The sequence below is a fragment of the Micropterus salmoides genome, unplaced genomic scaffold (assembly GCF_014851395.1).
Source record: "Micropterus salmoides isolate LMB-PRFRI ecotype aquatic unplaced genomic scaffold, ASM1485139v1 Ms_hic_scaffold_11, whole genome shotgun sequence".
NCBI classification, from domain to species: Eukaryota; Metazoa; Chordata; class Actinopteri; order Centrarchiformes; family Centrarchidae; genus Micropterus; species Micropterus salmoides.
In genome coordinates this window covers 15,007,857-15,026,282 of record NW_024040152.1, presented here as the reverse complement: position 1 = coordinate 15,026,282, position 18,426 = coordinate 15,007,857, and the positions used below count along the sequence as shown (strand labels likewise).

General features: G+C 41.6%; 1 protein-coding gene across 2 annotated transcripts in view; it reads left to right on the top strand.

Annotated features, from left to right (window-relative positions):
- The first annotated feature begins 2,139 nt into the window (after nt 1–2,139).
- Nucleotides 2,140–18,426, top strand: part of ephb6 (eph receptor B6) — a 37,246-nt gene continuing 20,959 nt past the window's right edge. For both annotated transcript variants that reach the window (XM_038711195.1, XM_038711196.1), the window contains exons 1-3: nt 2,140–2,272; nt 11,067–11,131; nt 16,107–16,379. In XM_038711195.1, the coding sequence (XP_038567123.1) occupies nt 2,167–2,272; nt 11,067–11,131; nt 16,107–16,379 (444 nt within the window). In that variant the 5' untranslated portion in view covers nt 2,140–2,166. The remainder of the gene's footprint in view (nt 2,273–11,066; nt 11,132–16,106; nt 16,380–18,426) is intronic.

The following is an 18,426-nucleotide window of genomic DNA, read 5'->3' as shown; positions in this document are numbered from 1 at the left end:
TGCTCAACAGTTGGGTTTAAAAAGATATATTCATGGTTGTGTTGATGTTTTTAGAAGTGCGTCTGTGATGAAGACTCATAAGGTCAGACTTCCTCTTGGGTCACACAGCTTTGAAAGCCAAACCAGAACACATGTAGAGACAAAACAGAATATTTACCTCAAAGAGAAATTCCCCTGAAAATGATGGCCTACTTTAAACATGCTTCTAAAAGTCTTTGTTGTTGTTATAATGAGTGTAGTTGTTCTTGCATTGTTGTTGATTAAATTTTTTTTACGACAGGGGACTAAAAAACAATATGACTGCAACTAACGATTGTTTTCATAACTTTCTCATTATTTTCTCAATTAAATGTTTTATAAGTTGGGTTAGGGTATACTTATAGTCCATAGCATGGGGACATGAAAAATATTATTATGGAATATGATTTCCCATAATGCTTTGGGAGATGTAAACAGGAAGGATGTTGCCATGGAGTCAGTATGTTAACTGTGGGCTACATATTGAGCTCCTTTTTTGTGCCTATATTTATCTACATTTTTGCACCAATTTGGCGCCATAAGAACTATGCCGAATTAGCTATTAGTAGTTCCTGTTTGCATTGTACTCATGGGTGTACAAACAACTATTACCGGATTACTTTGATTCTTAACTTAAAAATGTGATGATTCTCAGGTAAGTTCTGGAGTTGTAAGGAGCGTCTTTGTCCTATGATTTCATTATAAGCGCATTTATGGATGTTTATTCGCGATGGACGTTGTAAAGTGTTGAGTCACACTGAATCTCAGAATATGTGTAGGCCATCATCTGTGTGTTTAGATTTGATTGAGTAATGACTGAGAAGGTAGGTAGCTACAGTACTACATGCACCTGCCCCAAACTGCAAAGTAATTGAGTTTATTGTCATAAAAGACTAAAAAAGCAGAAATATTCAAATTTGGGAAGCTGGAACCAGTGATTTTGGGCCATCGTTGATTTAAAAAAATGTATTTAATCGATTAACAAGTGTTAAAGATTAATTATCTAATTGTTTCAGCTCTAATTAACAAACACACAAACCTTGCGTCACAGGGATCACGTTCCTGCTGAACAATCTAAAAATGGATTAAGACATTTTAATTACCTCCTTAATGACTAGAGGACATTTCCCACTTCACCTCCCGCCCAGCCAGAGGAGCAAAGAGCCTTGGGTAAAGGGCCCCCGGCTGGCTGGGAATGGGGCCATCTAACTAACTGTGTCAAGCCAATAGGCAACATCTCCCTGCAATAGTCTACTGAAGTCTTACTCATTGCAGTGAACTGGGGCATGAAAGCCCATCAACAAGCTGCAGTACCCCGGTCTGACCAGCCAGTGGCGTGCATGGGCCAGAGGGGTGTTCAGTTGCGTGTGTTTGCATGTGTGTATGAGTGTGTGTCTAGATACTGTCTGGATGAGCAATCCTGTGAGGCGAGGAGTGTGTCTGAGAGACAGAGGGGAGAGTGGAGGAAGCGGGAGGGAGGAGGGGTGGTGTTAGGAAGAGGGAGCACAAAGCCACATGAAGGATGGAGAGCGTCCAAAAATGTGACTAAATTATACTCATTTGCCATGAAAGGTAGAAATGAGAGACAACAGGAAAAAAAGAAAGGACGATGAAGTTGGGTACTCTCACATGCCACAGCTTGAAAAATGCAAGTTAGCACGATGTCCAGACATGTGAGGGATGCCAGTTTGATGCACGGTCTGCCAGGAGGCCTTGCAGAAATTTGTGTGCGGCATTGGAGGAGAGCTGGAACTAGACATGTCTAGACAGTTGTTTTAGAGACCAGGCAAACTTGTTTATTAATGTTTCCACCTCCTTCTCCCACTGTCACTCTCTGTTGTTGACTCTGCCTTGTCTTTGTTTCTCTCATATAAAAAACTCTCTCCCACTTTCCTCCTCTCACTCTTTCTGATCTCTTTCTCTCTCCCGTCTCTGTGACAACAGTGTTTTGTTTACTCCCTCGGCTGGCAGTGTACTTATTGTACGTGCTGCTCTGTAAATATTTTTCTCCTTCCCTCATCCATTCATCCATCCACTCCCATCCTCTCTCTCTCTCTCAGATAAAGGCAGCAAACAGACTCCACCCCCTCTCACCCCCTCTCCCTCTCTTTTGCTCTTTCACACACACTCACTCTATCTCCCTCTTTCATGCTCTCTCCCTCCCTCACTTTCTGTCAGTGTCATTCTGTAGTGGAAATGTGGAGTGTCTTTCTGTCTCTCTGTCTGTTTTTCCAGCCCAATTCAGCTGAGGAAGGTAAGACCTAAAACTTTTGCTTCAATTTGTTCCCATTAAAATCAATGATTGCATGCATGCGTTTTATGGGTGTGATGGAGAATTTTCCACAATGCGCTCCCATCATGTGGTCATAATGAGTCCACAAGTAAAGGATGGACACTTGGTGTGCTTCTGGATTAGCGCTCTAAGAACGTGGCTCTCTGGGAATGCTGGCACTTTGATGTGTGAAACTGTGGCACGTAAGGCCGCACGCAGCACCTCGAGAAAGTCTGATTCATTCTCAATATTTGGGGCTCCACCTCCAGCCCCCTGAATAATTACCACTTTTCCTCCTGCTCACACAGCCCTGTGTGTGTTAGTTTTGTGTGCTCTGTATTATGTCTAAGTGTGTTTGTGTGTGTGTGTGTATGTGCATATGCATGCAGATGCTTGTGTGAGTGCCACTGTGGCAGCACATCAGATAGGAATTTGCTGGCATGCAAGTGCCAGGTGCGTGCCGGGGCCTATCAAGCGCCTGCAAACAAAAGAATATGGAAATAAGGCAGGAGACAAAATGAATAATAAGTTGCATAACCCGTTTCTCTTTGCCTGTGTATTTGGCCCTCCCCAAATACAGTTGACCCCCCACCACCACCCTCCCCCATGTTGCTCGTGATCTCACGGATGTGACAGCCAGAGACCCCTGCCCCCTCTCCAGGATTTGGCCCCTTGTCTCCACAGTCTCTTTAATGAACGTGTGTCTCATTTGCTCAGCTCTTAATTCTCATAACTCTTTTTCTACATAAATGGAAATATTAGATTTCTTAAAAAGTGCCGGAGAGAGAGAGACTGTTTGGAAAGGCTGAAGTGAGACTCCATCTATGAAGTGTTGTCAGATCAGAGTGGGCTGACTTGAGAAACCTAATGATGATTTGATGACTCAAACTGCCTTTATATGTGTGTGTGTGTGTGTGTGTGTGTGTGTGTGTGTGTGTGTGTGTGTGTGTGTGCATGTGCGTGTATTCTTATAGGTGCATGCATGCTTTCGTGCCCATCTATACATAGCTCTTGTTCCTACATCCTGTCCCCAACACTTGAGAGGGTTTCAGCAGTCAGCACGCAATTACTTTCAAAAGATCCGGCTGCACATTGGAAAGAGCTGCACCTGTTCATGCTCATCTCCCATTGGATTTAGTTTACTGCGAGGTGTGTGTCAGTAAGAGTCTTTAACATTTTTAATATTTTACATGTCAGCCTCATGCCGCATTATTTGAGCTGCTTTCGTAACAGATGGCCTGGACTAAGATGAGACAGAACGACAGCGAGGGAGAGAGGCTGCACAGTGTTACTGGCCTACTGACTCTGTGTAATTGATATAGAGCTCTGCGTAATACAGTATTAACCCAATAGCAAGGACATGCATATAAATCCACATAAATTGAAACATCAAGTTATGTCACAAAGGGAGGATTTGGCGTCTGCCTCAGCTTTGATCGCAGTAGATGACGTGTCTGTCTGGACTGATGTGTTTACTCTCTGTCTTTCTATTGTTTATTGTCTGTCTACTGCTTTTTAAGTTTATTCTGTGTATCCACCACTAACACCCACTATTCTTGTCTGGTTTTACACCACAAACTATAAAGACGTGTCCTTTTTTAGTCTTTATTCCTTGCAGTTAAAGTGTGAGTTGAAGAGTGTAAAATCTATTTTGCTGCATCGTTGGATGCAGACAAACTACAGAGCCTGTGAGAGGCATTCAGTGGTTCGCTCTGCGTAAGTGTTGATGCGTTCGCCCACAACCATTGTTGATGTGTGGCGAAGCCAAATGGCTGGCCTCTAAATTGTTGGAGCTGTGTCGAGGATTGCGTGTTCGCATAGCATTAACACAGCACATTGAAGGAGAGGCACACCTGATGCCCCTCCAGCTCTTCCCGTCATGGATGAGTGGAGCTGCAGTGATGCTCACTGAGCTATGCATATCCAGATATTAACCTTGTATCATTAATGAAACTTATGTCCTTTTACCCTGAAAAGTAAATGCAGTCAGATTTTGACCAAAAGGTGACACAAACTGTTGACTAAAATGTTTACCAAAACTGATTAAAATGTGGAAAAATAAAAATTCAACCAAGTGAAATGGTTGAAAGCGAATTTGCAGGTGCTGTGGTAGAAATTAACTAAATACTCCAGTACTGACTTAAGTTCAATTTATATGTACTTTACTTGAGTACTTTCCTTTAACAATACTTACATACTCCACTATGTTTCAGAGGGGTATATTGCACTTTTTTTTCCTCCACTACATTTATAAGACAGCTCCAATGCAATGTTATAGATTAAAACAGTTTTTCCCAGTGTTGGGCAAGATACTTGACTACTGTAATCAATTGTTCTTTAAACATTACATTACTTTACTAAAAACTCTGTTAAGATGCATTACGTAACACACTAAACTGGACATTTTAAATTTTACCTGCTCTCAGGTGGTTGAAACTAAATTACCTCAAACCTAGTTTGGTATTTCTATAATGAAGTTTCTTGTTGATGATTGGCTGACACATACAAGTTATCATTCTAGCTCAAATTAAGGATCTAATAAAGTTATATATAATAATAAATCAAGTACTCTTACTTTGAAACACTGAGTGCATTTTGCTGCCAATACTTCTGTCCTGTTGTAGATTTTCAATGCAGGACTTAGTGGTTACACTTGTCACTCGCTATACTTACATTGTAGTATTGTAACTTAAAATTAATGAAATGATCTGAATACCCTCCTCCCCTCCACTGGTCATCTGTACAAAGAAATACAGTAGGGTGTATAAACTTTGAGTCATGTTGACAGTCTCACTTTAAGGTCATCTGGGCGATCTGGGTATTAATTAGGCCGACTGACTATCCTTATACTGGGTGTTATAAGCCGCCTTTTCAGGACATGATACATTAGAGAATGTGTGATAAGAAACTAAATAGCACGCTTGTCACAGTGGGAGTGCAGCAGGATGGATGCCACTAACAGCACTGAAAAGCTTCCTGTTCTCATCTCTCCTGCCTGCATGTACGCCGAGCTGCAGAAAGTGAGATCACATGCTGGCGGGGAAGTGGAGGACACAGCATCCCCATCATTGACACTACAACACTTAACTGTGGCCGGGTGTTATTTTTAACAGTGTTTTGCATGTAATTCTCAAAAGCAACATCATTTTCTGTGGCTGCTGAGAGCTCTCTAATGACATTAGGCCACTTTTCCTCAAATGAACCACATATCTGCCATTTGTGATATGAGAGGTTGAAGCCCTCAGGTGGCTGTGAGCCAAGATTCTCTGCTTTGAGTCAGTCTGTGTCATTGCAGATAGAGTCACAGATAATACGCCTCTGCAGACATGCAATGAGTTAGAGCCAAAATGGAACTGAAAGATGAATGTGTGGTATGGACTGCTGTGACACAGAGGAATGTCGTTTGCAGTTTTCAATTTCATGTTAAAGTTGCACTTGGCAGTTTGCGTGTTGGCATTAACTGAGAAGGGTGAGAGCGAAGTTTGATTGTTGAAGTCACTGTTTAGAAATAACACAATGAGATTACAGTGAATTGATCTCTTCTCAGGTTTACATTCCTCCTTCTGAGTGAGTGCTGGGGGTGGAGATGGTGATGAAAATATGTACAGAATGTAGCAGCTTTGATTGTAAGTCTAGATTTCTTTTGATTGAGAACTCAAGCAACTTTTGTATTTCACCCTTCGTAGGTTTTGATTCTATATTTCCACTATGTGCACATTACTTTACCCCAGTGACCAATTAAGTAGGGGGAGGGATACATTTCTCTGCTGTAGCACCGCTGAGGAGTATTTTTCCACACGACAGTGTTCAGTGGGTCTCGTTAAATTCTGTCAAAACTGCTTCCTTCATGACAAACCCAAGCCTTTCTAGGCCAAAAATACACAACCAATACGTGTCTGAAATCATGTTTTAGAGGGGCTGGTAGGCAGTTTCCAGTCTTTATGCTAAGCTAAGCTAACCGGAAGAAAGTGCTTAGCTTCCAACAGACGTGAGAGTGGTATCAAAATTCTCATTTAAAGAAGCCAGAATCCTCCATCAGACCTGCTGGTCGGATGATCAGATGGCTTTGGAAAGCCCTTTCCCACACACCTTCTTAACTTCTGGTATGGGGGCCTGTGTACGGCAATTTCTGTGACTTTTCAAAACTGATAATCCACACCCGCTTCATGTCGTGATTTGCCAGGCTAGTGGTGGTGTGACTGTAAACTGAGTTTGAACTTCTCTCTTAAGCTCTCTTTTTTTGTTACACAAGCTTTTCTGTCACTTTTCATGTTTACAAACGACTGAAACACGATAAATGCATTCCAGGAGAGACTGTCTGAAAATGTGCGTTATATGTGTTATATCCCCCCTCTCTATGACAACTGACTTTTCACCCTGCCATTGAGATTAGCCAATCGTAGCGAGGCCGGAAGACACGTCTTAGAAGTAATTCTTTTTTAGCAAAACCCGGCCTTAACTCTTGTGTGAATAAGTGAATAAATGCATTTCCTAAAATGTCGAACTATTCCTTTAAGATGTAGTTACCCAAAAGCATCCCCCAGATGGTAACCTGACCAGGCTTATTTTTACAGAAGTCTTGTAATCAAGGACGTTTTCGTGAAATTCCCACATACCTGTGCCTGTTGCTTCCTGTTCAGCAACTCGTTGCAGGCATCTAACCTGGTTTAAGTGCTGTTTGTTGCAGCTGCACTTTCATTCAGCTTAACCGCCAGACAATTTTTGATAACTCCCTTTGACATGTGCATGCTTATTTCTGGAATCGCGTTAATCCCCCGTCCTTCCTCACTCCCCCGCCATCCTCCTCCTGCTGCCTCTCTGTCTTGGCGTATCACTCACTCGCTGTGGTTGTTTGTAATGATGGTTTGGTGTGGGCCTTGTCCTTGACTGACTGTCTGTGGGTGGGAGCATCTGGAGCGTATAAAGAATGGGTGGAGATGGGTGGATGAGTGGACAAAAGAGAAAACACAACCTGACCACGGCTGAGAACGCTTGCAGGCACGGTGGGAATTTTTTGTGAAAATGTGTGTGTGCCTGTGTGAGCTCCTGAAACTTGCTGTTACCTGTGAGTTTAGCGACTCTGTGTACTCTTTGCAGGTGCATTTACTTTGGTGTTAAGGCATATTACACACTCAACACCCCTCCAGTCTACGTTAATATTAACACCAAATTTCTTTGCTGAGTGCTGCGGGGGCTCTATTGCCTGGAAAATGTGCGGTAAAGTAGCATACATTGGCCGTCAAAGAGGCGTGACATGAACAACAGCACTACACTTAGCGCTGGAGAGTGTCGATGCATGCATGGCCACACAGAGAGGCGAAGTGTTGGGCAAAGAGGAATGGATAGAGAGTGGAGAGAGGGTCACTCAGCTGAAGTGAACACTCCAGTGGAAGAGGGGACAGCCATGAACTAATGCAGGTCACCTCTGCACAACAGAAAATAGTGTTTCCACCCACGCCACAGACAGAAAGAGAGGGGAAAGAGTGAAAGAAGCACATTCATATGCACAAACACAATCCTATCCGCCTCTACGCATTCCCGTTTCATAATCCTGCCTTTTTCATTCTATTGTTTTCTCTGTATTTCTCTCTGTGTATCAAAGCGTATCCCAAACAAACAGCAGATCTGGCATCAATAATGGAGCAGAGCGTATCTCCTTATTTAACACACAGACATGCCTACCCTGCTGTCACTTTTTAGATGAATAATACACACATGCAGAGAGGGGGAGATGAAAGGGACAAGGGACAGGATGGAGGTAGAAAGGGGGGAAAGGTATTGCTTAGAGTGAGTAAAAGACCAGAGTGGAGCAGGAAGACGTGAGAGACAGCGTGCATTAACACAGCACTCAGGTCCAGATTGCAGACTCAGCACTTCTCCAAACTGTCAGGGACAAACTTTGAGTGTCTCAGATGGACCAATAACAGAGATGCTGTGGCGCAGTTGTCTGAGAGTTAAATAAAGGGGCTTTTACTGCCAAGTGGACCTGCCAGCAAGTGTCCCTCTCTTTTGTTCAACTTTGTCTTGCGCACACACAAGATCCAGTAATGCCTCAGCTCAAGCTAATCCTTGAAAGGTGTGCGTAACATGGCACTCAACGCTTATCTTCGGGTGTCGTGGTGAATTATTCCTCATGCTAATGTCACGCACTGAGACATGCATGAAGCTCTTTGAACACTCCTCCATGTAATCGTCATGTACAGGTTTGTCGTGGAAGGAGCGGAGGCGACGTGAGGACCTGTGGTCCCCAAGGCCCCATGACAAGAAGCTAAATAGTAGAGGCATAAATATTAATGTCAAAATAGTTGGCTACATATTATTTATACATGGCTCTGCCCTGAAGCTCACAGTTAATTGAATTTGAAATGACACATTTGCAGCATTTGTGCGTGTGTGCGTTCTTATCTGCTATAAATAGGATGGTGCTTAATGAGGTCAGAATACATATGTGAGTGCGTGCGTTTCATGCATGACATGTTTATACATATAATGATCATTTATTGCGTTGAAAGATGCCGGATGGTTCTTGACAAGAGAAACTGAGCTCGGAAAACAGATCAATAGGCTGTTTCCGTGTCATCACACACAATGACAGGTGTTGCTATTAGTTTTCCACCCCATTTATATCAATGAGGGTAGGCTAAATGACAGAAACACCTCTCTCTATAATGCATCCTCCAAAATGATCAAAAAGTTGAATCAACAAAAAGGATTTATTGCAGGTCTGTTGTGTTAGACTGCTATAGTTTCAGCTAGGTGTTCCTAAAATAAAAGTAATTGAGTGTATATCCTGCTAAAGATGCATCATCAAACAAAGCAGGAAAGGTGTGTCACAAATGGAAATGATCATTCTTCTGAAAGACTTTAGACATCCTGGCTTGGTGCATTTAGTCTTCCCCATGTAGCTGATTTTTTTTTATCTTGATCGGCTCTGCGATTCCAGCTGCCAAGCTGTCCAGACATACGCTGCACTAAAAACTATTTATTCTGATGCCTGTGGCTGCATATAATACTTGCTGTCGCAGTCCATTTGTATTCGTTCTTGATACAATTCACATTGCTCCAAATCCTGGAGGACTTCCATGGAAAATGTGTGAGTTTAGAAAGATTGACATAACGACAAGCTAGTGGGTGAAAACATACAGACAGACTGGGGGGGGGGAATGAAGGATTGGAGAACAGATTTGCAGGGCCTCCATCTGTGGGTATAATCCTAAAAAAATCTGTTTACAGCACACTCTGAGAACAGAGTGGAGGGGTGGATTTATGTCACAAGCTACAAATGATATCAGTTTGTTATTATTTGATTTATTAAGACGAAGAAAGGCAGAGGGATGCAGTGTGTGTGCACAAGCCTGTAGCCCTGAGAAATAAAAGCTGAGCTATCTCAGTGGGATGTTTTGGCGAGACAGGGCACCTTTTCAAATCCCATCCTCTGTGTGTGTGATGATTATGTAGATAATATATTTCTGCCACTCTTTGTCTGGTTGTCAGAGGGAGAAAAAAAAAAAGAGACCCTCCTTTTCTCCAGTGAACAATGCTGTGACATGAAATGGAAACGAAAGAATAAAAATTGCATTACACAATTGTGGAGAATCATTTATTTGTAAACAGAGGCGGATGGCGGCTGCCTTACACAATGCCGTGTGTGTCTGCAGCCCTTTAGGTGATTAGTGTTGTGCTTGGTGAAATCAGGCGCTGTGTGTTCTTCTCCATTAACTCCATCTGTCCGAGCATCCAAACCTGGAGTCTGATGTTGTTGCCACCTCTGTGTGCACGACAAACTTTGGCCTGCGTTCAACCGGCGGCTCCTCAGCAGAAATGAGCTCAGACTGTGCCAGACTGAAGGAACGGTAGCCGCCACGGTTTTGGAATACTAATGGAAAACTCAAGGGCTTCAGTTGTGTGTGGGAAGCTGCCATGTGTCAGCACGCAGCACTTTGCATTAAAGTCACTTTGTGTGTGAGTTTTCTGTGTGTGATTTCTTTGCTAGCTTGCTTTTTCAAGCACTTAAACCTAAAAGCAAATTATGGAAAAATATACTTATACCATAAAAAAAACATATGCTTTTCTCTTGCTTTCACCCTAGATCATTGGAAATGTGCAAATGTCTGTTAAAACCTTAAACTAAAAGGAAACCAACACTAAACACATTGATGAAGGTTCCCTTTGGGACAAACTACAAGAAGCATCAGCTTGCTAAGTTTCAATATAATGTGACAGTGACTGTTATGGCCTTTTAAAGTTGGAATATTTGACCTTTTATCACAGTGCTCCATCAGGTCAATCAGTTTAATTTTTTAAATACCAGAACTTTGTGCCAAAAGGCATCAACACTCAGTAGTATCAGTTATTAGGTTTGACAGATGCACACAGCTGGAGCCCTCCCTGATTTTATTGCACGGAGGAGAAAATCAAAGAGAAATGTGGACAAAACCTGGACCTGCTCCACCGACAGAGCAGCTTCCAACTTCTTGTGGTATTTAAAAGGCTAAAAGACTGTTTGATTGTAAAAGCACCTATGTCGCAAAGTTAATCTCAACTTCAGCATCACAGCAGCAAATCCATGTTTTAGCTCTTGATGGCATCACAGAACCACACAGTCTGCGGTTCAGGCCACAAGAGAATATCTCGTGATCACAAATTCTGTTTCACAGTCACTTCTCTTTTTTGCCGCTCACTCTGTTGAAGTTCAACAGCATTAAACTGGAAGCTGCACACCACGTTTGTCTCTTTTCTCATACCTTGTCTTTGTCTCTGCTTCCTTACCTGTCAGTGATGCTGCTGGACACAACAGAGTCTACCTCAGAGCTGGGCTGGACCACCTATCCAGACACAGGGGTAAGCAGGGAACTCGCTATCAATGTGCTTTCCAGATGTTGCAGCATTAAAGTGGTCATGTTGGGAGGCCAATCAAATGTGTTGCACACATGTTACACATGGTTATGTTTTAAGTGTGAGATTATAATCACATTGTTTGTTGGGCTTTGTGGTGTAACTCTAATGAGGGATTAAACACAAGAATACATAACACTTAAAAAGGTATCCTTATTGATTAATCTGCTCATTATTTTCTTGATTAATGTTTTGGTCCATAATCTGAAAATAGGGAGAAATGCTCATAACCATTTACTTGAGCCCGAGGTAATGAAGCATATTCAGGTTTCTTTTTTTTTTTTTGTATGACCAACAGCCCCCCCCTTTAGTTTACTTGCTGAGTTTCGTTCAATTCCTGGATATCTACGGGATCATGATTATGTGATTTGATCCTATCGACACTCAACAGTTGAGCCAAGATAGCCTAATACTACCCTTAAACTTATACGTGAAAAACATAAGACATTTAAGACATTTATTAGTTTCTGACCCGAAAACTATTTTATCTTTGAACTATCTCTTCAACCAAATCTATCAAATGCTATTTTATGTCTTCTGCTTTTAAGACTAATGTAAGAACTACCGTAATATTTTTTTTAACTTCCATTCAAGCCTCCCTGGAAACAGTTTGGAGCCCCCGTGGGGAGGTTCGCCTCCCACTTTGAAAACCTCTGACTTAAATGATTAAATGATGATCAAAATAATTGCCAGTTTCCAAAGTTACATTAAAAGGGTTTCGGTGAAGTTTCATTAGAGATTTTATAAGATTAGTTAGTGATGATTAAAGGTCCTGCAAGTAATTATTATGACAATGTAATCACATTTTTTCACTCAGAAAAAAAGGCTTGTAGTTGAAGAATAATCATTTGCATTTTCACACATCAAAATCAAGCATTTCCATTCTGCTAGCTAGTGCATTTTCCAAGGCTGCATTGATTGCAGTGATTCAAATAAACAGCAGGCTTCCACAAAACCTTCTCTGCTATGTTTGCAGTGGACACCACCCTGCTGCAGTATGCAGCGAGTTACAGACCTCAGCTTGAAGATTATAAATTTGGTTATAAATGGTTATGCTTAGTTATGGGTTAAGCTCAGGGTTCTTATCTTGCAGACTGTGTGTCATCTGACATTGATTGGTGGAGATATATGAGGGTGTCACACAGCCTGAGAATGAGCCAGGTCTCACCTTGCCTGTTAGACAGCCTTGCTTCGGTCCCTGCTGCGTTTTCATCTGTGATGAGTTTGCAGCGATTGAACCATATATCTCCCATTCTTGAGCTGCTTTTTATTTGAGGTTGTCGCATCGCCTTGAGCTGCGTAAATATGTGTATGTGTGTGTGAGAGTGCATGTGTGTACTTGCGTGACTGTGCCAGGGTCAACTCCAGGGTCAGTTAAATTCATTCATCTGTGAGTGATTGTGGCTCAGTTCTAATATGGCTCATAATTACAGACATACATCGCCTTCATTGTCATCATCTTTGAGATAATCAGTCAAACTACATGTGAGAAACTGTAGCACAGTACTTATAGTTGTTACTGTCTGTGGAGGAAATTACTTTGCCAATTACTCCACCAGTGCAGAACAATATTATTCTTTAGACTCTATCCACACATGGACGATTTGTGCAAAACATCTGATATATGATTTTAGACTATCATACAGTGCAAGAAATAAAATTAGCTTAAGTGAGGCGACAACTACCACCAGAAAATACAGTAGTCTCCAACATCTGGCAAGCATATGCACTCAAGCCTTTCTTTTATCTCACCTTACACTAAACTTTAGCTTTACGTGCTGTCATTATCACCCGCCTGGCCTCGGGTGTTGGGCCATAATTGTACATGATGTTTGATTAATTAGGGCCTTGTGTGTGTTAGGAATTTGTGAACCATGATGGCTGCTGCTAATAGGAGGCCATCCATTTGTGTGTGTGTGTGTGTGTGTGTTTGAGAGAGAGCTGCTGTGTGTGCGCGCGTGTGTGTGTGCACGCATGTGTGTGTGTGAGCAAGTCAAGCATTTGCATGAGTTTTTTTTTCCTTCTTTATGGTCCCTGGATGAGAAGTGCTTCTGAGATGGAGATATGGTTATTTGACCTGGGGCATCAAGCTGAGAGAAGTAGAAAGACAGACTAAGAGAGGGGGAGAGAAAGAGGGAGGTTGTGTGCGTTCTTTTTTTTAACCCTTCCCTCACTTGTCTCTTCACATCCCATCTTTTCTTTTGCTGTAGGGTCTGTGGATATTCTTTGCTTCCTCCTTCTTCTTCTTGCTCTCTTACCATCTTTCCATTCTTTTAATGTACTGACAAGCAGCCCCTCCACTTCTTTGTCTCTGACTCTCTCTCCCTCCTTTAATCTTTCCTCCCTTTGCCATTCACAGTCCCAGGACCACTGTGTCTCTGCTTCATATTCTTCCTTTGATCCCTCAACTCAATCTCCACTCTGCCCCTCATTTCCCTTCATTGTCAAACCAGCAGACTCTCGACTTCTTACTGTAGTCTTTGCTTTTTTCTCCCCTCCCCTCGTTTTCACACACTATTCGTCCATTGTGTGTGTGTGCACATGCATATGTCTTGGGGTAACTGTGCGTGCCTTTCTTTGCGTCTTCGTGTCCGTGGTTGTGTCCGAGGCCCTGCCCCTCCCTGCCCTCTATCACTAGAGAGATTGCTCTCTGGCTCTCTGGCATTTCGGTTCAAATTAAATCACAAAGATGAGTCGTCCCTATTTTTTTTTTTCTTTCTTTCCAATTCTTCATCTACCCCTCCTCCCCAATCTGCCCAGTTTTTTTTCTACTTTCTGTCTTCATGAGGGAGGGAGAAAACAAGACAGGGAAAAATTGGGAAGGGAGCGGGGAAAGGTGGGGGTTTGGGGTTTGGGGTCAGAAAACAACTGAAAGCTGTGTTTTTTTCACTAAGGTACAGAAGCAAACGGCACGCAATGCCACACACAGATACCCCCCCCCCCCCCCCGCATCCCACCATGTGCTCTCCGTTGTCCCCTCCATGCGATTCCCCTCAGAGAGTGAATCACGGCCCGGGAGACAGAAAACTGTCCTTTCACTCCATTAGACTGACAACGCCTCAGACTCTTTCTATCTGCTCACGGATCTTATTATTATTCCAATTTGACCAAATATGAATGCACTCTCTCATGTGCAATGCTACAAAGACTTTTGTCCATACTGGTTGTCAGAACCACACAGAGAAAGAGACATGAGCATGCAGAGATACACTAACACACACACACACACCAAATGTACCCTGATAGGGTGTCAGGACCTTTTGTCCTCTTGCTATTGTTGCAGGGAGAATAATGATGATGAAGCCTAATACATAATTCCTCTGTGTTACAACAGAAACCCTGCTTGTCACTCAGGGCTATGCAGGCTTAAAGCAGAGCCTTTTCATCCTTGGAGGAACCGTACTGTATAATTGGTGAAACTAAACCCTGCGCCTACATTTACATTTTGACTCATGCGACAGAGTCTCATTCAGAGCCATGTCTCTGTGCTGCTGGTTTTTCTCCACGAAGGTACAACTCATGTCCAAAGCCATTTGTGCATCTACAAGTATTCCTTAAAATACGACAAAATCTGCTTGTTTTATTACACGACAGCTGCCACAAGGCAGACACACAAGTGCCGGCCACTCGTCACATGTGAACAATGATACACGTACTCAAGCCAAACCAGTGCAAGAGAAAATCTAAACACGTTTCACTTTATAAAAGTGAATTATTATAACACATTGTTCTACTGCTGTAACTTATTAAATTGGAAAATAACAAAATATTTTAGTATAATATTTGTCTTTCTGGTTTTATTTGCTGAGAGCCCGCCTCCATCCCAATACAATGGAGGTGAATGGAAATTTGTTTGTAGTGTTCAAAGCTTTGAAGAACACATTTAGGAAATGATACATTGCCATGTCTTTTCAGAAATGCCCTTTATGCGCTGGATAATCCACAGAACACATTATTAAGCATTTTCATCCTTTGAAAACCACCTACATCGTGTTATTCAGAGAAATCAGGACACATGTTCTGAAAAGATATCTTGATATTGAAATGCTTTCGCAATGACAATGCTGATCTGTTGGTCAGTCGGCCCACCACTTTGGTCCAGGCTGAAGTATCTCAACAACTATTGGATTGACATTCATGAATTCTAGTCACACAGATGATCCCCTGACTTTTCCTCCACCATCAGCAGGAGAAAGGTTTCACTTAACCAGTTAAATATCTTAACATCTATGTATTGGGTTGTATTTGGTACAGAAATGTATGGCCCCTAGACCATGTAGCCCAATGACTTCCTGTGATCTTTCCTTTAGCACCACCATGTGGTTGACATTTATAGTTTTGAGCGAAATGTCTTGACAACTTGGATGGATAGCCATGAAACTTGGCACTGATATTCAATTTATATATTTATATAAGTTAAATTTGTCCAATACTAGAAGAAATAAATAAATAAAAATTAACTACAGTGGAACATCTATTGTGGATAACAAGGACATATGAAGCTACATCAGTGGGAACAGTGAATAACTGCTTTCTACTTGTGGATTCAATACTATACTCTATACTATGACTACATACTCAATGGTGTATGTGTGTGTGTGTGTGTGAAATCAGAAAAAAACAAATTCTCTACTATACTTATCTCACTAAAGGATAAAGATGTCAAACAACAGGGTGCAATGTTAATAAAGGACATGACCCACATGTCAACAACACTGGCAATATGCTCAATATTTACCTTGCAACATGTAAACCATCTTTGAAGATATAAGGAAGATTCATAACTGTGGACAAACCATAAACACACCAAGGTTTTTACAGTTTACACAGGCTGATACTAGAGCTCCCTGCATAAGATCTTGTTTCTCTTTTACAAGGTTGAGTTTATACAAGCTCATAATATTGTTTTTGTGTCTCACAGTGGGATGAGGTCAGTGTCCTGGACGACCGGGGGAAGCTCATACGAACCTTCGAGGTCTGTAATGTCAACCAAAATCCCCGTCAGCAAGACAACTGGTTGGCTACACCTTTCCTGTACCGCCACTCTGCTCCACGGGTGTTTGTCACGCTGCGTTTCTCAGTGCGTGACTGCGCCAGCCTGCGATCACCATCACCCACCTGCCGAGAGACACTCACCCTGTACTACAAACAGGCCGACTCCCAGAGAGAGCTGGAGAGGACCTGGGTAGCTGAGGTGAGGCACGAGAGCAACACTGAATGTGCTACATCACAATTACCATAGCTTTGTATTTGCAAAGTCTTTTATATTATTATTATTAGGTTATTATTATTAGTAAGTTACACTGATAATCATTTTGTCTTGATGAATGACCCTAACAAGAATCTAACAGAATCCCAGGATTCAATTTTAATTCTATCACAATCATGTGATATAAAAGAATAATTGTGCAAGATCTTGTTAGCTTGACACCTCTGACAAGCACAGATAAGCCATTTTCCAGCTTCTTGCAAAATTCAGTTTGAGTCTCATGTATTGCAATACCAATATACCCTCATTCCCAGGCTTCACAGTCAAACTTTTTTCCCCCATCAGACAAGGAGACTAAAAATTTTTTATCTATTTGATGAACATAGGGCATCCAGACTTGGTGGTCCAGGAGCTCTTTACTAAGACCAAACTTAGTTATACAGTAACACACTGTAAGTGTTTATGTCACTAAATGGAGATGTATGTATCACTAAATTAACACACATAGCACCACACAAACTACTTCTTTCTTACAGATTCTTACATAGAGATTTGGCTTTTAGTAAATATTTACACACAGACAGGTGATGCTATCAGAAACTGTAGCTAACTTAAATAACGGACAAAACTAACGTTAACTTGCTAATATATGAGAGAGGTAATATGGCCGACATATCTGACCTGAGACTTGGGAAACTGGAATGTTTTTCTTCAAAATAACAGTGTATAATCTCCCCTAATTACATTTTATGGTAACAACATCAGAATAAATTAAAAACTAAAAGGCGTTGGTTAGGTTAGCATAATCAGATATTTCTGATTCTCTCTAAGCTGGATGAATACCACTAACTTTGAAAGATATATTTATCCATGTAGTTGTAAATAAAAAGTGATACCTTGAATTATTTTTGACAGTTATGTTAAAGTTTGAGATGCTACAGTTGGATTTACACATTTCTTTTTTAATGGTACGGCTTAAAATGTTCAGCAACTAAGATGCTCTGATTTCAACCGAATTTAACAAGGATTAATTCCCCTCAGTTTTGTATATGTTCTGATTTGTTCGCCACTGCCTGAGGCGAACAACCTTCAAAGAATCATTAAGCACAGTAAAATGCAATTTTCATCGATGTAACGCTCATGTCACACCAGAACAGCAAAACCTCTCAACATATGAAAAGGAGTAATTGTATAATCATCCTGAGTATTGTTTTGCCAAAAAAAGCTGTTGAGATTGGCAACCTCTTCAGGCCACACTGGTGTTAAGCACATACTTGTTGAGGACTATGGTTTACAAAACACTGTGGTCTCCAGAAATGTCACTTCAGTCCCACTAATTGCATTTTTCAGGCACAAAATGTAAGACAGTGAGCATTTTAAATTAATCGCGGGAAATCCTCTGAACCTCATGTGCTGTCAAATAAGCAGTTAACGTGTTTTTTTAGTGACTAACACTTGACTGATGAAAGACGTTTTACTTATTTATGCATTTAGTTTCAACTGAGTCTGAGTCTTTCTGCTGAGTCTGAATTGACTGAGCTACATGTGCCGTCATAGTCACGGTGGGAGGGATGCAGTGTTTGTATAGATGAATGCATTCCCCCTTAGGGAAGTGAGATGCTTTTTAAAAATGCAAATCAAACCCTGATGAGAAATCAGAGGAGGGTCACAAGATCAGGAAGCACTGCAGCGCTGAAAGCCTTTGCAGGGACTTGAGCACGAACCCCCACTGTGACCTGCATACATCTGAGTTAACGTACTCCTCTCACTAAAGTACTTCATATTATACATGCATCTGGGAAATATACAGCAAAACTCTGAGCTTGTCTTTCATCTAGTTATTTTCCCTCTTATTTCAGTTTTTATTTAATGCACTGTATGTTTCCAATCCTGGTTCATCTTTCAACTTGCTTTTTTTAACCTCCGTAATTTTCCTCCTGTTTACTTCTTTCCTTCCTGTTAACCACACGTTCTCCCCATGCTATTTTGTGTTCACTTGACCACTCATTATCTTTCCCTCCACTGTCTGCTG